This window comes from Perca flavescens, chromosome 3 (genome assembly GCF_004354835.1).
Source record: "Perca flavescens isolate YP-PL-M2 chromosome 3, PFLA_1.0, whole genome shotgun sequence".
Taxonomy (NCBI): domain Eukaryota; kingdom Metazoa; phylum Chordata; class Actinopteri; order Perciformes; family Percidae; genus Perca; species Perca flavescens.
Window position 1 is genome coordinate 4,705,428 of NC_041333.1, and position 23,719 is coordinate 4,729,146.

General features: G+C 38.4%; 4 protein-coding genes across 4 annotated transcripts; 3 read left to right on the plus strand and 1 right to left on the minus strand.

The window, feature by feature from the left end:
* The first annotated feature begins 1,453 nt into the window (after positions 1-1,453).
* On the plus strand, positions 1,454-5,929 carry c15h3orf52 (chromosome 15 C3orf52 homolog). The gene is made up of 7 exons (XM_028574172.1): positions 1,454-2,200; positions 2,766-2,843; positions 3,107-3,187; positions 3,628-3,760; positions 4,081-4,241; positions 5,392-5,462; positions 5,634-5,929. Exons 1-7 carry the CDS (start codon positions 2,108-2,110, stop codon positions 5,830-5,832), a joined length of 816 nt encoding a protein of 271 aa, XP_028429973.1. The 5' UTR covers positions 1,454-2,107; the 3' UTR covers positions 5,833-5,929.
* Positions 5,930-14,266: 8,337 nt separating this feature from the next.
* Positions 14,267-17,330, plus strand: guca1c (guanylate cyclase activator 1C). Its single transcript, XM_028572832.1, has 4 exons — positions 14,267-14,461; positions 14,988-15,137; positions 15,639-15,726; positions 17,194-17,330. Exons 1-4 carry the CDS (start codon positions 14,267-14,269, stop codon positions 17,328-17,330), a joined length of 570 nt encoding a protein of 189 aa, XP_028428633.1.
* A 2,572-nt stretch (positions 17,331-19,902) lies between these two features.
* thrsp (thyroid hormone responsive) lies at positions 19,903-20,842 on the plus strand. Its single transcript, XM_028571804.1, has one exon. It carries the CDS (start codon positions 20,040-20,042, stop codon positions 20,454-20,456), a length of 417 nt encoding a protein of 138 aa, XP_028427605.1. The 5' UTR covers positions 19,903-20,039; the 3' UTR covers positions 20,457-20,842.
* On the minus strand, positions 20,812-23,719 carry ndufc2 (NADH:ubiquinone oxidoreductase subunit C2). Its single transcript, XM_028571818.1, has 3 exons — positions 23,462-23,719; positions 22,286-22,429; positions 20,812-21,013 (listed from the first exon to the last, which is right to left on the minus strand). Exons 1-3 carry the CDS (start codon positions 23,598-23,600, stop codon positions 20,964-20,966), a joined length of 333 nt encoding a protein of 110 aa, XP_028427619.1. The 5' UTR covers positions 23,601-23,719; the 3' UTR covers positions 20,812-20,963.

Below are 23,719 nucleotides of genomic sequence, written 5' to 3' on the forward strand. Positions count from 1 at the left end.
AGAATCAAAAGTCAAAATTATTGTAATACATGTAAATGAATATGGCAGGCCTGTCCGTAAAAACTTCATGCTGTGTATCCTGAGACAATTGTTTGCTAAAGACAACGTATACCGTAAAGGACTGTCTTCAGTCAGATGAGGTATAAAAAAAAAAGGTTGGCTTTAATAGTTTATAGAGGGTTGCCAATGCTGATAAGTGATCTTGTTGCTAAAGTGCATATTTGAACCCACACAGGTGATTGAAATGGGGTCAGCCATATGTTCCCACATTTCTAAGATTTTTTCTTAAAATTAGGCCTGGTGTTGCCACAGCCCTATGTTCCTACATTTCTAGGACATTTTCAAAATTAGGTCTTGTGTTCCCTATCCTCCCACAAAATTTTATTAGGGTAAGGGGGATACAATCTGATACAAATTTATGAAAAAGGAAATGTGGGAACATAAGGACTAACTTTGGAAAAGAATCTTAGAAATGTGGGAACTGTGGGAACATATGGCCTTATTTTGAAAAAAAGCTTAAAAATGTGGGAACATAGGGCCTAATTTTCAGGGGGAGATTCTTAGAAATGTGGTTACGTAGGGCTGTGGGAACATAGGCACGCTCCCATTGAAATTACTTTCCCTGATCAGACATCTTCTCAGGGCTATGCCTGTCCGTGTGTACAAACTGGCAGTTCGAAACTACGCTTGATCGACATTGCACCTGTTAAGGAAGGACAATTTACACCTTGATAATTGCTCTAGTTCGTGGAGTCTCCTAATTTTCCACTGTAGCTCTGCCTTATTTCAACCTGAGGTTTAATCCTAACACCTGTGTGCACGCAGGGCCTTAAAAAATCAAAAGCCGTCGAACAAAAACGATTTTTAGAGGAATCTGGGTATTTATAAAATAAAATAACTTTTGATACCTCTACATATGATCTGATCTTTTAGAAGGAAATGTGCTTGTTCCTGAGAGCATTATTAGCAGGGGATGAAAACCTAATTTAAAAAAAAAAAACTGTCGACCTCTACTGGTGACCATGTAAAATGGCAGCAACAGCAATAATGATAAAACAAATATACATTTCTATCCTCTGTAAAATCACCCTAAAACTGAAACTTTAATGTGTATCTCATGTCAAAAAAGACCTAATTTCTTCATGCACAAGCCTATTTTTACCGTCCTTTTTAAACTGTTTAGTAGCCTACTGTTTGTACTGTGTGTTGCAGTAGGTGCTATCTATAGGAGTTGTGCACTGTAATATATGTTCCTTACTTTAGGTATACTTCAATGTTTAATTGAATTGACATATCTGATTTTTTTTCATGTAGACTTTCGCCTTAATTAGAACAAAATCATAGAAAAAAAATAAACAGCAACGACCACCCAAAAGGTATTTTGACCCGATAGGCTTGATGCGTGTCATTTGGCTATTCAATAATCATAAAATCCTCGAGACCTTTACCCGGGAGAAAACCGGCTCACTGGCGAGCATACTTGTGTTTGCACTCCGTTTCCTTATATTGAACTTCCATTTAACAGCAACCGGCTGGTTGTGAATCGCTACAGCCACTTCTAAATTCTAAAGAATTCCGGAGTTGTTTCCTGTAAACTCGTCGTGACCCATTTCCCGGTTTCTTAACTTGACGACGCCTTCTGACGTTAGCCGTAGAAACTAAAAGGAACTCACCTGGCTGGCTCGGGAACGGACGAGGAGGATAAGAACTAACTAACTAACTAACTAACTAACTAACTAACTACCTAACTTGTAGTCTGTCTGGCTATCACCAGACCGAGCTCAATCTTTTAAGACTGAACGTTAAATCAAGTCGCCGGCAGATCGGCCTCGGTTTATCCAGACTATCAAACTTCTCCTCTAGAAAAACTAACTTTTCCACGAGCTGTCAGTCAAACCATGTGAACTCGCGACCTGTTTTTGAGGAAATTGTAGCTTCTTTTTTTTTTTTTTTTTTTTAAAAACGTTTATGGCCCCGCGGACAGTGCGGTTTATTATTGAAGAAGTTATAACTAACAGGAACTTCCGGGCTTGCGACTACAGCCCTATATACTGTCTTATATACTGTCTATGCTACAGCCAGGCATTTGGCACAGTGAGTAGGAAGCATGGATCTGGAAGGCGTTGTCACCCATGGCATCCCGCTGCAGACCTTCAAGACCAATGGGAACGATGGAGCGTCATATTCCTCTCATGAACAGGTGAGTTCATAAGGGACTGAATACGTGAGTTTACGTTTAGTGGCCTGTTAAATATTATTATTATTAGGCTATTATTATTGATTTTATACCTATTGCAAACTGAATCACAGGTTCAGTCCCTGCCCTGTCACTGCAAGCGTCTCATGCTTCTACATCCCTACATTCATGTGGATTTTTTTATTTAGTATCTTTTCTTTTATTGTCCATATTATTCATGTAGATGTGTTATTTTATCATCCTGTTTATGATGTATGTGTATGTTGTGTGTGATGTCTTTAAGCTACTGTGATCTTGAATTTCCCCTTGGGGATCAATAAGTATCTATCTATTACTATTAGTAGTAGTATATAATTACTTGTAATAATCATCGTAATATTATCTCATACAAAATTGTGATAATAATTAGAGGCATACCATATACTGTATTGTTACTTTTTAATTTACTTTCTTCCTAGGTAACTAAAAAAACTAATCTCAAGTCATTTATCATAATCACTTTTGCACAAAACTTCCGATAGTGATGTTTAGCATTTCATAGTAATATTATATTTGCCCGCTCCTACAGGGGGGAGCAGATGATGTAGATGGTGCGCCCCACAGGAACCCTGATACAACCGAGCGACAGGGGCTGCTTCCTGCACAGGTGAGCTGCCGTCAAAGGTTGTGCGCCTTTTCTTCAGGTTTACAGTTTGCTATAGATATAATGACACATATATTCTGTTTCAAATGGATTTTCCATTTCTGTGTAAAAGGCAAAAACGGAGCCCTCATTTCTGTGGAACCCATTTATTTTAGTCATCTTTGTCAGCTCTTCTGGAAGTGAACGTATCAACACTATCCCTAGATGTTCCATAATAGTAGGTAAAGGGAAGAAAGTGACCTATGTCTGCTGGGTCTTTTTGTCAGACTCCCAGTTGTAATGGGGAGACGGTGGACCATGCAGCAGGAGCTCAAAACAAACTGGGGAATACATACACTCCTCAAAAGGTATGAAGACTTTTAGTTTTTTTTGGTTTTTGGAGTGGGCTTTTTCCTTTTATTAGTAGTAGAGACAGTGGATAGACATGAAAGGGGGATGATACGCGGCAAAAGGCAGCAGGCCGCACCGCTGCAGGACTCAGCCAACATGGGGCGAATGCTCTTACTGGGTGAGCTAGAGGCCGCCCCAAGACTTTTAGTTTAAAAAAAAAAGTTACAAATGTGTTGTTTCTTGGCCATGTCTGAATAAAGGAAGTGTAATGTTTCGGTTACATGGCAATTCACTGAGTTAATTTACCATCCATGCCCGGTTTTTTTATGCTCTGTTAGTGTTATTTCTTGAATGATGTCTCATTAAGGGGATGCTCCACCTAAAATCTAAGTATCAAACCTGAACCCCCATAGACTGCAGCCCTATGTTGACGAAGCAATTTCATTATGCCCTATAGAACAGCTCCGTGGACAGGATAAAGAGAGAGCTGAATGAGGTTGTCTACAGGAAAGTCAAACTGTGGATGGTCATCCTCTTCATCTTTCTTCTCATTGTGGCTGTGATAATAATCTCGCTGTACCTGTGTTCAGGTAAGGTTTTGCGATGTGTGTGTTGTATATTGGGGAGATGTTGTGAGATGCCCCATTTATTAAAGAATATGTGCATAAACAGTGAAAAGTCAGGTGAAAATTTCATTTACTTTGATAAGTAACAAGGCAACTTATCATACTTTTAAAGCACAAATGTTAAGTCATGGCCAGCTGAAAGTCAAAGTGTAAGTTATTACGTGTCAACACTTGTGTGCAATGAGCCTGTAGACTATTTTAGAAGCTAATGATTACATAATGTTACCATTTCAATACAGCAGTCACTTTTTAGCACCGTTTTGACCAATTTTCTTTTTGAGCAGTGATCTACGAGGACGAGGATGAGAACTTTGACCGTTCGTTGTTTACAGTTCCTCGGTCTTTCAATGGGAGCTTCCAACTTCCCAATCTGGTCTTTACAGAGGAACTTTCCACCCATTCCTCCAATGAAAGCCAAACACTCGCTGCTCACCTTCAAGAAAAGGTTTACACTAATTATGACCTGTATTTCAAATATTTAACTTAACCCTCCTGTTGTCCTCAGGTGAAATTTGTTTTCAAAGATTCTTTATCAGAAATTTGGGTTTCTTTTAATCAAATAGCACAAACATTACAATGGACCAACAGATCCCGTTGCTCTGGACGGAGACCAGTGAAGGATATTATAATCACTTTTTCGGTGATGGCTGAGTGTTACTGAGCAGCCTCCAACTGAGCTCGAAGACGTAGATGTGACGTGAGCAACCTGTCTGAAAGTTCTAAGTCTTCTGGTAGCTGTGCCGAGAGAAATCTCAATCATTCCCAATCTTACAGAGACGGAGAGTGTAGGTATATGTAAGGAGATAACATAAGCCCAGGCTAATTATTGCTAACTAAAATGCTAGTTAACATTAGTAATTAAACTTAAACAGCTAATGTAAGTCGAAACTGCCTGCGAGCTTCTCCTGTACTGTACGGTAATTCCTCTACTGTGTGACAGTAAGTCTCGTGGTTATGACGCAATCGTGAGCCTATTTTTACAAAAACGTCTGCTACGGAGCCATAACGTGAGGTACAAGGTAATGGAGCCTTTTATACATTGTCGTGTTTCTTTAGAAATAAACAATGGACAAATAAAGTCTTTAAACGCTGACTGCTTTGCTATCGGGATGATTCGCCCTACTACGAGTTTGTTTACCATCTAAATAACTTTGAAGCTGTTATATTAAGGTACAAATCTTGCATAGTGTGCCTTTAACATACTGTATGTTCCTCTGATTTTAATTAGTGAAAATAATTCATAATTTCAGGTATTGAAAAAAAGGGTTCATTTTTTTATTTTTACCCGGGAGGACAACACAAGGGTTAATAAATTCATATAAATTGGTTGTATTTATAACTGAGGATATAGGAACAAATATTTAAACTGTGGAATATGCTGACAAACTTATAATTTGCTTTTTTATATATATATATATATATATATATATATATATATATATATATATATATATATATATATATCTCACAGAGAATGTAAAAGGACTTCAGCAGCAGCAGAATAGAGCTCACAGTGAAGTGAAAGTAAGTTAGCGCCAGTGAAAATATTTAACTTTCATTGTTTGCTTCTGCATGTTTCAACCTGCCCCACCCAGCTGGCTGGCCTCTACAGATCCTCCCCTGCTCTGGGACGATACTTCTCCGAAGCTGAGATCTCTGCTTTCAGGTAAACACACATTGCACTTAAAGCAACACCAAAGCACTTTTCCTCTTCAGTCCCCCTACAGGTTGGAAGCTGAATTGTTAATGAGGTTACATTTTCACCCCTGCTACATGAAGTGGATTTTTACATTTTACTGGGAAAAATGTGTGAACTTGTGCTTTACTCTCACCACAGGAACGGTTCATTCATCGCTGACTACCAGCTGACATTTGTCATGCCTGAGGATCAGCAAGATCAGCTGAGGAACGTAACCCTGAGCAGGGAGATGGTGTACAACGTGTTCAGACAGTTTCTGTATGACCAGGAGCAGCCAGATGAGTCGGGGCAGATGTACATTGATCCAGTTTCCCTAAAAATGTCTTTAAGACACTAGTGACACATGTAGGGCTGTATATTGGCAAAGATACGATACGTATCACGATTCAATATCTTGCAATATATTTCGATACTGTGCGTAAGGCGATATATTGGGATTTTTTTAAAGTATAATTTTAGAAAAACTTAAAAAAATACGTGATGTGCATAAAAGTCAAAGAAGTTCATTTCAATTCAATTCAGTGCACAGAAAATCAAACTGCCAGTTTGGGATTGTGGTTCACAGGTTCTTAGTGAGCTAATTTTTATATGCTAAAGTAGGCCAAAGTTCAGCCAAAGCTACGTTGTTAGCTTCTAGCAAAAAGTCAGGCATGGCTAGGCACTGTTAGGCGAGGACACTAGTGGTGCGTCTCAGCATAGCCATCTAGCAGTAGGGGGTTTAAACACAACATAAACGTGAACCACTGTCTTACATGAGTATTTTTGCACGTAAATAAAAAAAATAAAAATAAAAAATCAATATTGTCTTTTTGAAAATTGATACAGTATTACAAAATATCAAGTGTATCAATTTTTTCTTACACTCCTAGACACGTGTTTAAAAATAGACTGGGAAACTGGTTTATCTTGCTTTCTTTGTCATTTAAGTGAGACACAAGCTCCTACAGGAAGGCGGTTGGTGGTCTCTGGTGTTCAGTGATGAAGCTGGAAATTAAGATTGTCTGGAACACTGGAGTTGTCTTTGTAGAAGGAGACAGTTTCACGGAGTACATATCCTTTTTCAGACTTCTGTGTGATTCTCCCATGAGTCTGTCAAAATGTTGCATATGATGCATCTTGCACCACAGGAACCTGCGTGACCACAGTCGCACAAACCCACTGTGGCTGTAGGTCACGTGGATGATCTCATTGTGTGTTCTGTTTAATAGGCTTTTAAAACTGTTCTTTGGACAAGTGCCTTCTGTGGTTTTACTCACATTAAAATGGCAACCAAAATCATACAGTGTATAAAATACAATATTCAATATTGTATTTGAGATTTTATTGTGTATTACTGTGCCTAGTTTAATTGCAAGTTGAATTGTAAGAGTCTTGGTATAAATTTCGGTGCTGTAAGTATGTATATTCATTTCCTGACTATCACTGTGATTTCATGTATGATCATTTGTACAAAACCTGTTTCTGAATAACCTGTTTTTTTTTTAAATGTCAAATAAATATTTGTATTTACATATCTATGCCAATTTTTTCTGTCACCATACTTGCATATTTGCAAACCAAAACTGTGGGTCCCTCGAAAACAGTTCAAAAAGGAGAGACAAGTTTATGAAGTATTGATGAATGTTTATTAAAACAGATGATATGTTGTTGAACGAGAGTATGTGAAAATCCAAAAAACAAATTAAAACTTATTTTCTTGCTTTTTGAAATGTATTTGTATTAATCCAAAAGACAGCCAAAATTATACTTCTGCTTTCGAAATATATCCGCTCAAGAACAGTGGAGACTGTGCTTCCGCTTTTGATATGAGTTAACCCAAAAACAGCTAAAATATATTTCTGCTCTTGAGACTATAATACTGCCTTTGATTTTGGTTTATGAGTGCTAATGTGCCTTTAGAAATATAATCGTGCTAAGTTTTTGTGTTACTGATATTACTATAAACATGCTTAGAGTTTTAGTGTGAGTTGCGGTGTGAAGCTGCCTATTTGACCCCGCAGTCGGAAAGAGGAAGCGTCTGCAAGAGGCTTCAGATGCATAAGTTGCTTTGCGTAACTGTCTGTCTGAACCTGCACAGCTGAAAAGAGAAAGTGCTGTTGGGGCCCTGTGTACAGGGGTAGACTCTGGGTGCACATAAGAGGTGAAAAGGTTACGGCTCTGACCTATTGATCAATGCAGTCGAATTGAGCCGTTAGATTCTATGTTAGATAGCAACATGCATATGTATAAAGGAAATATCGTCATATGAGATGGTTTTTACGTATATCCAACCTGATGCTTGCTTTAACACTGTATTACCATGTAAGGTGAAACAAATGTGATAAAACACACCTCGCTGTGATGGGGGGTTGAACCCCAAGAAATGTAGGCCTACATATAAAAATGGGTGCTTTGCCGAAAAGCGCTCTCTCCCTTGGGCTCGTTTTCGTGTCTTAGAGCATTTTTTGAGTGATTGAACTCTGTTCATTTTTCCATTTATTTTGTTTGCTTGTTAACTTTTTGCTTTTTTTTAAAAAAAATAATAAAACCACCTGTGTACGTCTTGAGCAAGGTGACCCAAAAACCCTTGTGAGTCTTTTTTCGCTTTTTTTAGAAGACTTTCTTTCCTTTTTTCCTTTTTTTTCTCTTCCTTTTTGCCACTTGCCTGCGTGAGCGGGGACCCCCCGAAAGGAGAAGTGGGGGCCTCCTCTTTAACCGTGCCGTTTGCAGCAACCCCGGGGACCGACCTGACAAACTTTGATTCTCCAGCTGAGCGGAAACCTCTGTGACCACGGCAGAGGCAGCTGTCCGAGTGTGAGTAATCAATTGTAATTGTTTGGTTATAAAGATCTTCTGTGTGCTGTGTATTTCACATACGGGAGACATCTAGGTTGTCAATCAAAAGCCTCTTGTCTCGTCATCGGGTTTCCACTGTAGCGAGAACCCGCCAGTGCGGGGGTGTGTGTGTCTCTTTAAAAATAATCTAAGAACCATAGGGAAGTATCTCAATTAATTCATCTGAACCTATTATTAGTTATAATACAATATTTATTATATTTGAACCTCTAATATTTTAATACCTACAGTATTAAATATAGGGAAGTATCCGAAACAACTCCTCTAATATAGACTTAACCATCCGCCCCGCTGACAGTATCTGTAACGGCTGTACGGCAAAAGCGGGCTTAGAGAGCGAGGGTTATCGGGGGGAAGAAGGGTTGTTGGCTTTAAAAGAAAAAGCGATACTATGCCTCGATAACTGTCACATCGTTCCACAATGTGACATTTAGGTCTTGGCAGAAAGTCTTTGGCGCTTAGACTGTACAGGGAGTTTTGTTTTGGGAGGTGTTTCTGCCCTAAGCAGCAGCTAGATAATTCCCTCCATGGAGTCCAGACACTGTTGTTGTTGTTGTTGGTGGTGGCGTGTGTGTGGGGGGGGCTGATGGTTCTTATTAGACTGATGGAGCTTAAGAATCTGCGAAGACTGGCATCGATGTGGGAGGTGCAGAGCACTGAAATGAAAGCTGACAGCAACAGAGAGGACAACAGATTTAAATAGCGTAACAGCCGTGAATGTACCACGCACATAACAGGAGCATGAATGTACTGAAGGCAGAGATAATCATATTTAAACAGAGGCAGCAGCAGGGTGATTGGCTAACACTGTAGTTGTGCTGCTGAGCTATTGGATAGATGAGATCAGCTGATGAGAACAGCTGATAACATGATTGACAGCCCCAGACAGAACAGCAAAGAATAATGAGTGAGCATGTGGGGGAGGATTGAATGCAGATGCATGAGAAATAAAACTACAGGCCTAAGCATGCCTGTTGCTGTGATCATTTTGTAAGTGAAGGCTATGTGTGTCCATATACAACTATATTTTCTATACACAAAGAATGAACCTGCTGTATTTGTAATGTTCATTGTGGTTGACATGTGGGAGTGCATGCCAAAACATGCAACTAAGTGCCAGCCAACTCTTCAATACCACAAAAAAGGGGGAGGGGAGAAATGGACTTTTCAGCATGAGCCTGTCTGTCTCTCTCAGCCCCTACCATCATATCACTTTGTCTGCTGTACACCTGACTGTCTTATAGGCTATATTAGCCCTCCTATACAATCTGGACTGTGGTCATAACATCTACATCTTGTAACTTATTCCCTGTTATATATTGTTTTTAACGATATATATATATATATATATATATATACGTTAAAAATAATATATAACATATATAACATATATATATATATATATATATATAATAGAATAGAATAATAGAATATCTTTATTGTCATTGTAACAGATATAACAAAATTAAGTGCAGACCTTGTCAGTGCCAAACGTCTACGAGGTAATATATACCTAAATAAATACATAGTAAAAAAAAAGCTACCACTGCAAACATATTATATTAATGCTAAAAACACATGGGAGACACACTCATACAGGCATCCACATTTAAAAATTGCACATAGCCCTATTGAGGTAGATTAGTGGTAGGAACTATATATATATATATATATATATATTTGTCAAGCAGTTCTAAGCACTATCACCATTGCACACAGTCTACCATAGCACCTTTAATTCTTTTTACTCTTTAAATTTCTGTGAGTTATTTTTATGTATGTAAGATATGTGTGTGTATGTGTGTTTGTTGTGTTATGTTTGTTAAGCTACTGGAGTATCTATCTATCTATCTATCTATCTATCTATCTATCTATCTATCTATCTATCTATCTATCTATCTATCTATCTATCTATCTATACTGTCTGTTTATATAATTGTGTTTATTGTGTAAATATGTTTGTTTTATTACTATTAGTATAACTAATTGTAATAATAATAAATAATAATAATAATAATAATAATAATAATAATAATAGTAATAGTTTTCTATTTCTTATACTTTATGTATATTTTTGTGTCTACTAAATGTGTATTTGTGTTATTCTGATGTGTGTAATTTTTTTTCTTTTGAGCTGCTGTAGCACAGGCATTTCCCCAGTGTGGGATTAATAAAGTCTATTTTATCTTATCTTATCTTAAGTGAACAGTTACTGTTTCCTTTGTTTTGTCTCTCTTGTTTTTCTCTGTTTTTTTTTTTTGAGCGAACGATTGAGAACTTGCATTGATATTTACCTCTTGAGTTGTGTTAGTAGCAGGTTGTTGCATTTAATAGCACCGGTGGCATATCACATGTATATCATTTGCAGTCTGTTTCCTGGCAGTGATCATGTCAACATGTCTAGCCTCTAATAAGATTACAGCTGTGATTAATGTTTGTGCCAAATTATTTTGTCACAAACATGTCATTCTTCACATCCACCAGGTGGTTAGAATTATTATTATTCCTTTCAGCTGTTTGCACTCGGTACAAGACTTGATGGAAAGAGCTAAAGTTTGAGCCAAACACATATAGTATAACATTTTTTTTTGTGGTAAGAACTCATCTGATTACAGTTGATGGTAATGGTTTGATTGACATAATCACATAAGATAAAATGTATAAAACCTGTAACTTCTCAAATAAAGAATATTGTTACAGATTTGTCACAGCTTAAACCGCAGTTGAAGCTCACGCAGTTACAGTGGAACTTCAGTCACAATCTCATAATAATCTCCCTTTTTACAATGGACTCAATAATAAAAATATGGTATAAACAAGTATTAGGTTGGCATAGAATTTATACTTGAATATAAGTGTTGTCTAGCAGTAAATTATCATTCAGATGCAGATCAGCTAATTTTGGCTATTCTGAAAAGGCACGATTGGAATCACTTGGAAATTGTGTATGACATAAATTCTTAATAATACTGATAGAAATATAATAGAAATACATACTGAGCATTTCCCCCCTGGGCCACCTTTTCCTTACGGGGAAATATATTTTCACATGCAGTTCTCAAACGTCCCTGCTGCATGCCAGTCACATGCTGGTCAGAAGGTCAAGTTAAAACTTACAGCGTATTACTGTACCTAAAACTAAATCACTCCACCTGTTCTTTGGAACCCTCAAATATTGCAAATGTTGGGATAAACAAGACTTAAACAGGCACATTTCTGTTTGACTGTATTTATTGATTTTGACTGGAGAACTTTATTTAGCTTGAGCTGCTCTTTGCTGTTTGGGAGGGTTTCTGCATGTGTTCATCTTGGTTCTGTAAAAAAACACTTTTTTATCTGTTGGCAGCAGTGCCACAGGTCATGTGCCACGGCACAGGGCAGCATGGATCCTGCTTGTGCATACCTGATAGGCTAACAGATACTAGCTGCATGGGCTGCCTGTATAGTCACTGGTGGTCCATCTCCTTAATCCCATTTGGAGAATTGTTAATCGTCTAAAGCCAGATTTACTATAATAAGCCCTGACCTTTGATGGCCTCTTAGCTTAGACACCACCACTCTCTACATTTTATCATACACATGGCCCTCTGAGACTGATCATGCAGAGCCACACTGAGGTCAGTCATGGGTCAACAGTGTTGGTTAAACATTTATTTATCCATTCTGAATGTGTGTGTGCAGGTTTTTTTTTTTATATATTGACTCAAACGCTGTCACAGATAAAATCTCTTCTTAAATGCAATTAAAAAAATAAATAAAGCCGATTTACATTATAAGGCTGGGGTTGATGTGATTAGATTGACTGAATATTGGTGCTATTTTAAGAAATGATTTTATAACCTTAATCCTGTTGTCATTTTAGGGTCAGGCAGTAGCTGATTGTTGACTGTGGTTCAACCATAATACCTTTTTGCTTGTCTTCCAGAGAAAAAAACAACATATGAACCCCCACCCTCCTGCATGTCGATATCACACAGAAAGTGTTTTGAGTTATTTGGACCTGGTTGTGGAAACTAAAGCTGGAAAAGGGGTTGAACATGGTTAAATTATCTGCAAATGTTAGACAAGGCAAGTCAATCTTATTAATAGAAACTATTCAGACCAGATCGGGATAATAGTTATTACTGATTCCCAAACTTTCTCATGTCAAGAACCCCTAAACGAACCTAAATTAGACCACGGAACCCCATCTGATAGGATTTTTGCTAATCTATGTTTTATTACAGAAAGTGAATGAAACCCATGATCAAAATAGTCATATATTCTGTCATTGTGTCACATATGGATGGAATTAGAGCTGGGCAGTATATCAATATTATATCTATATCGTGATGTGAGACTAGATATCGTCTTAGATTTTGGATATCATAATATCGTAGCTGGAGCTGCTCCCCCCGCGACCCGACACCGGATAAGCGGATGAAGATGGATGGATGGATAATATCGTAATATGGCATAAGTGTTGTCTTTTCCTGGTTTTAAAGGCTGCGTTACAGTAAAGTTATATTATTTTCTGACCACTGTAACTGTTCTGTTATTTGCCTTTACCCACTTAGTCATTATATCCACATTATTGATGATTATTTATCAAAAATCTCATTGTGTAAATATTTTATGAAAGCACCAATAGTCAACACTACAATATCGTTGCGGTATCCATATTGAGGTATTTGGTCAAAAATATCGTGCTATTTGATTTTCTCCATATTGCCCAGCCCTAGATGGAATTATAGTGAAACAAAATAATTCCCCCTATGAACCCCCTTGCAACCCCTCAAGGACCCCTGAGGATCCTTGGACCCCATTTAGAAAACCACTGAGGTAACATGCCAGGAAAACTAAAGTGCAACATGCAACGTATACTTGCATTGGATTTTCACTTCTTTTTAAAAAAAAAAAAAAAAAATGGTGTAGCTGGCTCTTGTGTAATAGCTTTTGTCCCAAACATATAGTTAAATTGTTGCAAACCAGCACAAAATCCCAGTTTGTGCAGTGTAATGCACTCTGCTGCAGCATCCGTGTCTGACCTGAGCACTTTTCACTTCTGGCCTGTTAAACATTATTAACAATTAAGCATTAAATACTGCACTGTGTGGCCAGGTTGGCTCAGTGGGTCTCACCTAGCTGTCCTGTCAAAATTAAAGGTGGAAAAGCTCTAAAATTCTAAATGATTATCTGATACGTATACATGTTTCTCCTTGTATCTAACATACCCATACAATGTATGAGCATATTTATATATTATAATAACATTTATGTAATATTTCATAAGAGGCTTAATGTGTGTTTTGTAGCTTACAAATATCCACCCTAGTCTGTTTATGTCTGTAAAGAGGATGAGTTTATTCCAACAGGAATTCCCTTGGTTAATTCCCTAAAGAATCCCAGAGGTGTGTGATAACCTTAGAGATGGGGCATGCAGCTCTGTGGGCAAATTATTTATTTGCATGCATCTGGATGTGGCTATGCAGATGAGAATACAAACTAATAGCACTATGTAAATACCTCACTACAGGGAAATGTAAAAACTGCACACAAAAAAGAAAATGAATATGGAAAAGAAAAATAGACAAAAGAATTGTGACTTTGGCCCCCAGCTCTTTGGCGGAAGTCTTCAATTAAACCCTAAAAATAGTCAAGGATTTAAACTAATAGTTACACAATAGAGACCCAACTTCCTTGGAAACCAAACCCACTTTAGTCCAATACTATGCAATGTCCTGAGTTTCTAGGAAGACTTGTGCAGTTATCCTATTAAAGGGTTATGTCTCCTTTTGGCTGTGCAAAGACTTAAAGATTAAGGTGGTCGTTGCATGAGATTTCAGCCAGACCTCAGTGCTGCCAGTGCTCTGTAGGAACACTGTCCTCTCTTACCTCAAGCTCACCACTGGCTCTCTGCAGGACTCTGGACCAAAATCATACCTTTTAGAGGAATAATGGGTTCCTATAACTCCAACCTGGATGATATCATGGAGGAGGACATGCACCACTGGTACGCCAAATTCATGAGGGAGTCTCCTTCAGGACTTATAACACTCTTTGAGCTCAAGACTATGCTTGACATGAATGGTATGACAGAGGAGTCCAGCAGCTATGTGGAGCAGGTCTTCATCACCTTTGACATGGATGGGGTAAGAAGACACCTGCAGCACATTTCTTCTTCCCTGTTCAGGAAAGGAAAATGGATTGTGTGACGAATTCCCTTACAAGTCCGGTCTGTCTGATAGATAATGAGACAGTTGCTTGGTGAATTCGTGATGATGAACCTCAAAGGATAAGTCTAGTAGTAATAGTCTGGTAGAAACAAACTTTGCAGTGGAAAGTAAGAGGCCCGCTGCAATATTTCAAATGGTTTTAAACAGTTTGTTCGGAGTTTGTGGAGATCTCTGAATCAATTTAGGTTAGACTCTTCTTTATTCTGTTGGTAGCCCCCTGAACGAAGGGTTATACTTTGTAAATGAGAAGTACATAATTTACAGTATCTGCTGTAGTTTCCTTAGCATTGCATTACCCTTAAAGCCGTCGCATAGAGCGATAAAACGATAAATGATAAAATTCCTATTTTGAAAATCTTAATCGAAATATTACCTTTTGGTGTTGCTGGAGTCATAGTCTTTCCACTAACGGTGTCTCTCATGTGTCCTTGTCCTTTTGCAGGATGGCTATATAGACTTTGTGGAATACATCGCAGCAATAAGTTTATTACTGAAAGGAGAAATTAACCAGAAACTAAAGTGGTACTTCAAGCTCTTTGATCAAGATGGAAATGGGAAGATTGACAAGGATGAACTGGAGACCATATTTAAGGTACACTGTATTTTGCTTTGAACGTTTTATAGATCTGTGGGGCTGACCAGCTCAAGGTTTCCTGAATTGTCAAGCTTAGAAGCTCTGCTCTGAAAGAAAAATGGGCCATGAACTGAACATGACACTTAATCCATGGGGGCTTCTTATCCAACCCAAAGTCTAAATGTGTCCATTCTTACTGTGTTACCTAGTTCAGCCACTAAAGACAGATTACAGATTACATGACGACTTTTCACCTTGTCACTATTATATTAACTATTATATCAATAACTGTAGGTACTGACGATTTTTCACCTAATCAGAGTCAAATCCTGATCTAAAAACTGTGGAATGCACTTAACTTAGCCGTGCAGTTCAGGTTGCTAAATGTCATGGTTGTAGTAGTCGTTTTAAGGTTGTTAGTAGGTGCAATAGCCATATACTCTTAACAAGTCTCCTAGTTAGTCTTTGCAAGTGTCCATTTACCTAAGAGTTAACTAACTGTGTGAACTCTTCTATCAGGCAATTCAAGATATCACCAGAAATTACGAAGTTCCTCCAGAAGAAATTGTAACTCTTATATATGAGAAGATTGATGTCAACGGAGAAGGTAAGAAATATTTTATTGTCAATTTAGGAGTTATATGTAATAATAGAATAATGTATTAGCCCTGAACATAGCAACAGTTCAGTCAGGAACACTCTTGTCATAGATTTAACCATTTATTGCAACAAATGGAAATACAGTTATACTTGGCGATGAAGGCTCTGTTCTAATGATGCTCCCTGGATCATACAAGCAGCATGCTAAGCTGAAACAGGGAGGACACTGCTAAAACCCCCTGTACACAAGAGTGGGCCCAATCCAAGACAGTAAAACCATTTCAGAGTTAAGTTATGATGACACTCTAAATCAGGAAGGTGGAGGCTGGGATGGTGGAGACAAACTTTGCCAGCAGCAGCGGTGTGAGACAGCATTGGAGTAGCAGGAAGCAGTGAGGAGTTTAAATGGACCGCCTGATGTGAAAAATGGCTGTGATTGGTTGTGACCGGTGGGAATACGATACGATACAATATGATCCAACTTTATTGTCAGCCAGGGATGAAATTCTTTTTGCATCCCTGGGCAGCTCATATAAAAAAGAGGACACTGACATACGTACATACAGACATACATAAGATGAATAGCACCAAAGGACATACACCAAACATTACCACAAATGACATAAACACCCAAGTAAGGAAACAAAGCATACATGTATAACAACAGAAAATTACATGAACATACACATAGACAAGGTCGTGGAGCCTTATAACCCTGAATAAATATTGCACTGGATTTAATGTATTTGGTTTAACGATAGGATAGATTGATGTATGAAAGAGTTTTTAAGTCTGTTGCGATTGAAAGAATTAACTCTAAAGCGTTTGTTTGAAGGCAGAAGCTGATATTCACTGTGCAAAACATGTGAGTTGTCATTTGAAATATTCCTGGCCAGTCTGAGAAATCAAATTTGGTAGACAGGGTCTCTAGAGTGGAGTCTTTTGGAGTATTTGAACAGAAACTGGTTTGGGAAACTAGTGGTACAGTCAGAGGTATATAAAGTGAACAACATATGGGAGCTAATATAGCCTAAAGTCCATACTCCAACATTAGTTGTAGAGAGTGTGTCATTTACTTTGACTAGCTGAACCCTGTTTGTGAGAAATGAAAAATACCAAAGAATAAGATAAGGATTAATCTGAATCTGAATATTTTTTGATAAAAGTAAATCTGGTTGAATTGTATTAAACACAGATGAAAAATCAAGAAACAAAGCCCTGAAGTATGTTTTTGGAATGATAATTAAATTAGTGGCCATGTGACTTCCGTGTCCTGCATGAACTAACGTGATGCTTCATTTTTCATTGTTAGAAATAATGTCACCAAGACCAGACCAGCCCCAATGAGCTAATGCATGAATATGAACCATTGATAACCACTCGAGTAGTCTCCAATCCCCAATTTGAAAGCCCCTGATTTTTTTTATTTTTAAATGTGTTGATGCTATTTTCATCTTTTTTACTTGGCTCCCAGGTGAGCTGACACTGGAGGAGTTCATCAGTGGAGCCAAGGATCATCCCGACATTATGGAAATGCTCACCAAGATGATGGACCTTACCACCGTCCTGGAAATCATTCTTAAAGGCCAACAGAAGAAAGATGTGAAATGAATCTAGAAACAACGAGCTGGATTGCGGGGAGAATTCAGAACTTTTTTGGAGGATTTTCAGCATGCAGCAGTGTTGAGGAAACAGTATATGTGCTTGAGTGGTGACGAGCCGAGTCCCGTCTCAAACTGCACAGATTGAACTGAATGAACTGACTGAGCAGTCCAACATAGTAGATCTCTCTGTATGTCGCCCGAGGGAAACAGAGACGTTGTCCTCTTCCCTCTGCTTGTGCTCTCACATTTCTTGAACTGTGGCCCTTCCGTTTTTCAAAATTAAAAAAAAAATGTTACCAGGTGATGTGTTTGGAAAGTCTCAGTGAAGGGAGACAGACATCTGCTTTCAGATTCCCGTCATGGTTCGAGTAGATGGTGCAAAGTAAGGTGAATAAATGCCTTTGATTTAGTTTATTAAAATCTTACTGAGCAGGAAATATTGTATGGGACTCTTGGTTTACAGAACTGTCAGGCACAAGAAGACAACTGCCAAACTCTTAATGACTGTGTTACAAAACGTAATTAGAGAAAGCGTCCTACGCCTATGTTAACCCCGTACATCTAAAACACTCACTGAGATTGTCTGTTCTTTGTTTTGTGTTGTTGCTCACGTAAGATCGATCTGCATGAAAACTGCACTGTTGCTTGTATACAAATTAGACGGTAACTGAATAAATTGACCTAATGTAAAACTGACATTAAATCTAATCTAATGCTTTACTTTGCTGTTTTTTCTCTCTTTTTTTAAGAAAATAATCTTTACACTGTATTACTGTATATTTCTATTCTCCATTTTTTATTGATGTGATGTATCACATTGCACAAACTGCACTATTTTTCCTTGACTTGGTAGCTTAACATATTCTATGATACTATGTTTACTAAAGTGTTTTGCATAGTAAACTAGAAAATAATGATAATAAAATAATTCAAGTGTTCATATTATGCTCATTTTGCACCAGAATAGGTTTATGTGGTTTAATTTTCAAAAAACACCATATTTTGTTGTACTGCACATTAGAGCTGGAGACCTTTGCCCGAACCCGATGGGTTCGGTCTTAATTTCTATCACTTCACACACTTCACACAGCCTCGGGCTTGTGCTCCGGGTTGCATGGTAAATGAGCGGTCAGGTGATGTGGTGAAACGGAGGCTGGCCTCTGGAGGACTTATTTTATTTCTTTGTTCCAACTTCCAAGTGGCTTATAGCCTACGCTAGTCATGAATAAATGATGTTAAAAAAATGTATAAATGACTCATTCTTGACAAAAGGCAAAAGAGCTGTGTGCGTGCGCACATTGAATAATGTCGGGCTGTAAACGGGTTTGGGCTTTTAAAAAGCTGTCAATCAAAATGTACTTGTCGGGCTCGGGCCTTGTCAGGCCTAATTTTTAAGGCCCGATTACAGCTCTACTGCACATTGCTGCAGCTCCTCTTTTCACCCTGTGTGTTGAGCTCTCTGTTTTAGCTACAGAGTGAGGCATCTCATTTCTGTTCCATTTTTGTTGGGAGTTGCACACGCTCAGTACCTAGGTAAGGACTACTAGCCAGTCAGAAGCAGAGTATGAGGGCGTGCCACACTAGCAGCTAGGCGAGCATTATAACGTGACAACATTTGTCTCTGAAGTAAAGGCTGGACTACAATAGAGCTGTTTGGAGCAGTTGGTGAACCGTGTTTTCTGTTTGTGATGGTAAGTCCCTTTGGGTTGGACTTTGGGCTTTTTCACTTTGTAAACCTATAACGTGAACAAAAGAGATATATAACACAATAAAGGAAAGGGAAAAAGCCAAAAAGCATAAGAGCACTTCAAACAATCAGGGTGAGAAAAGTTATACACAAAAAAACATTATCAAACCACAAAGTCACATATAGCATGTACAATCATTGTTATTCATAGGTCACTCAGTATATATTTAAAATCCTACCTGATCCCAAGAGCAGCCATCCTATTGTGAACAATAATCTTTGTCTTTTTAAGTGACACACACTGGTATTTTGTGCTTTGTTCTTGTCTGCAGAGCTGTCATTTCCATTTGTGCAGAAAACACCAGAGCTCTTCTAAAACATGAAATAACCATATTATCGGACATAACTGAGTTTTGAGGGGAATCAGATCTAGAAACAAATGTAAGCACCCAGGCCCATCTAGACCCTTCCTTCATTTTTATGATTATATGAAGACTCTAATAAAATCTTATTTTAAAGATTACACTCTAAATTATCTTTAGGCTATCTTTTGCAATATTATTTGCCAACTGATAACAGAAAAAAACAGGAGTTCAAGTCTCTACGATAACCTGCAAATGTAAACACAGCTGACCTTGGTTAACAGTACGGTTATTTTGGTTGGGTCCACAATTTGACATCCCTCAGCTCATTTTTTTTAAACTTAAAATAATATATTCAAAACCATGCTATCTATCACTGGGTCATGCAAACATAATTATCTGCATGGTTAATGATTTGAAATTTGGTCAGACATTATTATGACCTCAGAGAAATAGCAGGTTGTGCAAAACAAATAAAGAGAAGAGTTTGACTCCACATAGCACTCTAAACGTATCGGGTGATGCGGTTACATAACTGGACTGATCAACCCATCTGTGCTAACCGTATAAATTCGCCAGTATCTGCTCTCATGGCTTTGCACTGCACACTGCTTCCTACTGTCAGCCACCACAGCACAGGAACAGCCAACCACATCCAACTGGAACCATGCAGTCTGCCGAAGCAAAATTCATCAAAAACAACCTGCTCCTGGCTCTGAGACGATACGACTCAGCTGTCAGCGACATGGAGCAGACCATTCTCCTGCCGAGCCTTCTGCGGGACGTTCCCTCTGATGAGGTGTGGGACTGCGAAGCAGCAGAGGAGTCCGGCAGAGACCTGTATGGCAACTACCTGATGTTCAAGGCCATAAGAAACACAGTGGAGTGCAGCCTGATTCTCCAAGATGACCACAAGGCCAAGAACGCAGTGCTCAACAAGACCCTGGAGCCTCTCTTGGACACGGATCCTGAAGCTCTCTTCCGCTTCCACCTGAAGGGACTGTTTTGTGTGATGAGCGACCTAACCAAGAAGACTCAGAGCCTCACTGAGAAATATATGGACATCATTGGAGTGGCAAATTAGAAAACATGTAAGATATGTGAACATCAGGCAAAATATCTGATGTTTGTTAAAGTGCTGTATGCTGTACGTTACTAAGTCACCTGCACATTTCAAATGTCTTAACAGTTTACATTCAGTGACCCCATGTGTCTAAATTAATGGATGGTGAACAAACGTGTAACGTTAAACCTGATCAATTCTATCTCTTCATTTGCTAACTGTTATAGTCCCTTGGACACTGTGTTGAAGATTAAGCAAAATGTTGATTGATTAAAATCATCATGAACGAGAGACGTGTTCTAGGCTTGTTTTATGTTACACACAAAAACTCATCATGCTTACTGTTTTGATTAATCAGGAAAGTTTCAGTCAGAAAAATGTTGAAGATGGGTATTGTTTTTATTTACATAACTTTATTTCACACAATAAATGACAGAAAGATTTCACAAAAACACCACTCAAGACAGATGGCAGTCTGCAAGTGTTTTCTCTCTCCCTCCCCTCGTCCATCTCGCCAGCCGCTTACACTTAGCGCACAGGATGGAAGGGCTCGACAATCTCTGCAAAGGTCTTTTTTTCTTGGGAGATAAAAGAAATAAGAGAGAATCCAAATTGATAAGACACATACATGGGTCATGTTTTAAAAAATTGAAAATCTACAAATGTCACATTGCACTTCAAACACTACAGAAAGTAGGCCACAAACTACAAAGCATGGGGCTTCCTAGTCCTTGAAAAACATGCTCTGGTTTATTGACATTTCTTTAAACCAATCACAATCATCATGGGCGGTGCTAAGCAAAATAGTCTCAGGAAGGAACTTGTTTTGGTGGAACATGTGTTGTTGTTGTTGTTTTCTTAGTCGTGTAACAGAAAACTCAGATTGGACAGATAGTCTAGCTAGCTGTCTGGATTTACCCTGCAGAGATCTGAGGAGCAGTTAACCATAGTCCTCACAAATCCACCAGAGTTTAAAATTACAAGTGTTCATGTTATCATAAGTAACTTGTTGTCACCTGAAAAGTCTAATTATATCCGGTTAGGGGAAGGAACTACTTCTCCTTCTGCCGGTCAGTTGTGTGTGCACTGCGGCTCTGTGACGGAGCCGGCCGCTGCAACAGCCCTTCTTTAATTTCCCGCTACGAAGACTGCAGACTGCAGAGTGACTATGGCTGACCGCAAAAGGAGTCATGTCTGGCTGTATTTTAGCTGTAAAGACAGCAGTGACGTTGTGTGTGGACATTTTTTTTATTTGTGTGTAATTTTCAACCTGTTTTACTATACAAGTCTCTGAGATTTTCTTTATAATTAAATAATATGAGAGTAGTTTAGCCTATTGTCTTGTCATTATGCAGCTATAGCCTACTTTGGAATTGGTAAGCCTACAGCCTACTTTTTTATTTTACTTTAAACTATTTGTCACATCACACTTCAAATAAAATACGTAAAAAGTATTGGTATCGGCAATACCAGCCTGGGTATTACTTGGTATCGGATCGAATAGGAATTAAGTGGTATCGCACATCACTAATATATACAGCACTGCATGCTTCTATTATTAGATAAACAGACTGCAGTTCCTTCTTTGACATATTGTTCCTCGGTTTGATGAAAATCCACCTGACAACTGTTACGCAACAAATTGTCATCAAAAACCAATCAGTGATGTCCAATAGAATTTACTTAACTGCACAAATAAGTGGATGAAGTGGGGCTAAATAGTGTACTTCCCCAGACCTTAATAACTATCAAATATTAAGAAACGTGCATCAAAGATTAAACATGAGGACAGCTGTATTGTTTGGTTCTTGTGTCTTCTGTTAGAACAAAAAAAGTAAAAACGCACTTACCCTTTGCTGCAAATTCCTCTGGGTGGAGTCTGATGTACTCGTTCATATCTCGATCAAGTCTGGCATAAGTGTAATTTTCATATTTTGTAAGGTGGTAGCCGATGAACCAACCAATTGTTGCCATTAGGAATTGTCGGTGAACCCCTAAAAAAGGAAAATGAGACAAATGATGATTGTGTTTTTAGCACACAACATGACAATACTATAATATGAACTTTGCGCTGAAAGCATGAATAAAAGTCAAATTCAAAACTATAATAAAAGAGTTCACAAAAGTATAAAATACTTTATCACATTGCATATACAGTTCTGGATCTAAAAACAACAACTCTGAAATAAGTTCAAATGAGCGCAAAAGACAATGTTGTTGGGAGAGTTTATTGTTCTGTTGTTCTGTTTTGTGTTTAATAAAGCAGATATGATGCATGCTCTTACTACATTGTTCTTTGTCTGTCAACAGCTATGTAAAAGTTATATTTTTATAGTCAAAGTTATATGAAAAGAGCATTTTGCAGTTATTTAGCAGTTAATTTGTTATTTTGATTTGAGACATTTGAGAGCAGAGGAAAGAAAGTTGGGTAACACACACTTTCAGCTGGTATACGTGCAGTTTAGTGTCCCAAATTATTTTCCAAAAACGGAGTGTCCCAAATGAGGGTCTTATTTGAGACAGGTTAGGGTAGCCCAGGTGGTTTAGCAGGTTCATAATTAATTAATGACATTGTATGGGGAATTTGGGACACTAAACTGCACGTATAGACCTTTTTCACGGCATACATGTTGACATGTCATAGTAGGAAAAGCACAGGTGCATTCAAAACCATTGATGGCTGCATTCCACTTAGGAGAGACCCTGGTATTGTGCATGCTGACTCACTGAAATATCTTACTGGGACACTTGATGGAATTGAGCCATCGTTAAGGTTATCAATTTCAGCTGTGTTTTTTCCAACTATGACAAGTCCAAATGTCTGCTGTGAAAAAAGGTCCATACCCTTTCAGCTATCATCATAACAAGTTAACGTTACTGCTCGGCTATGACACAACATGTTGACCTTTTGCTAAGGGCAGGTCAGGTTACTTTGCTTTTTGATTAAATGTCGCATTCGCCTGAGAGGAAAGTGCACCTCCGCAGACGATAGCTAAGCTACCAAGACAGCTAACAAACATGCTAACCTGATTTTAGCGGCGGCCTGTGGTTAATTGCATTATGAAGCATCGCGGAACACCAGCCTACACCGGCCAACCACACCGAGTTCCTGTTGGCGACTGCCGGGGGAGGGAGAGACTTTGCCTCTTCTGGTATGAACCCCATAACGATGACTTTCCCTTCAATTCAGAAACTGATGTGACCTCCCAGCTGCCTGCGTTATCAGCTATCACCTCTCGTAGGAAGTCAAGGACATGGTGTGCAACAGAATAAAACGTCCGGGC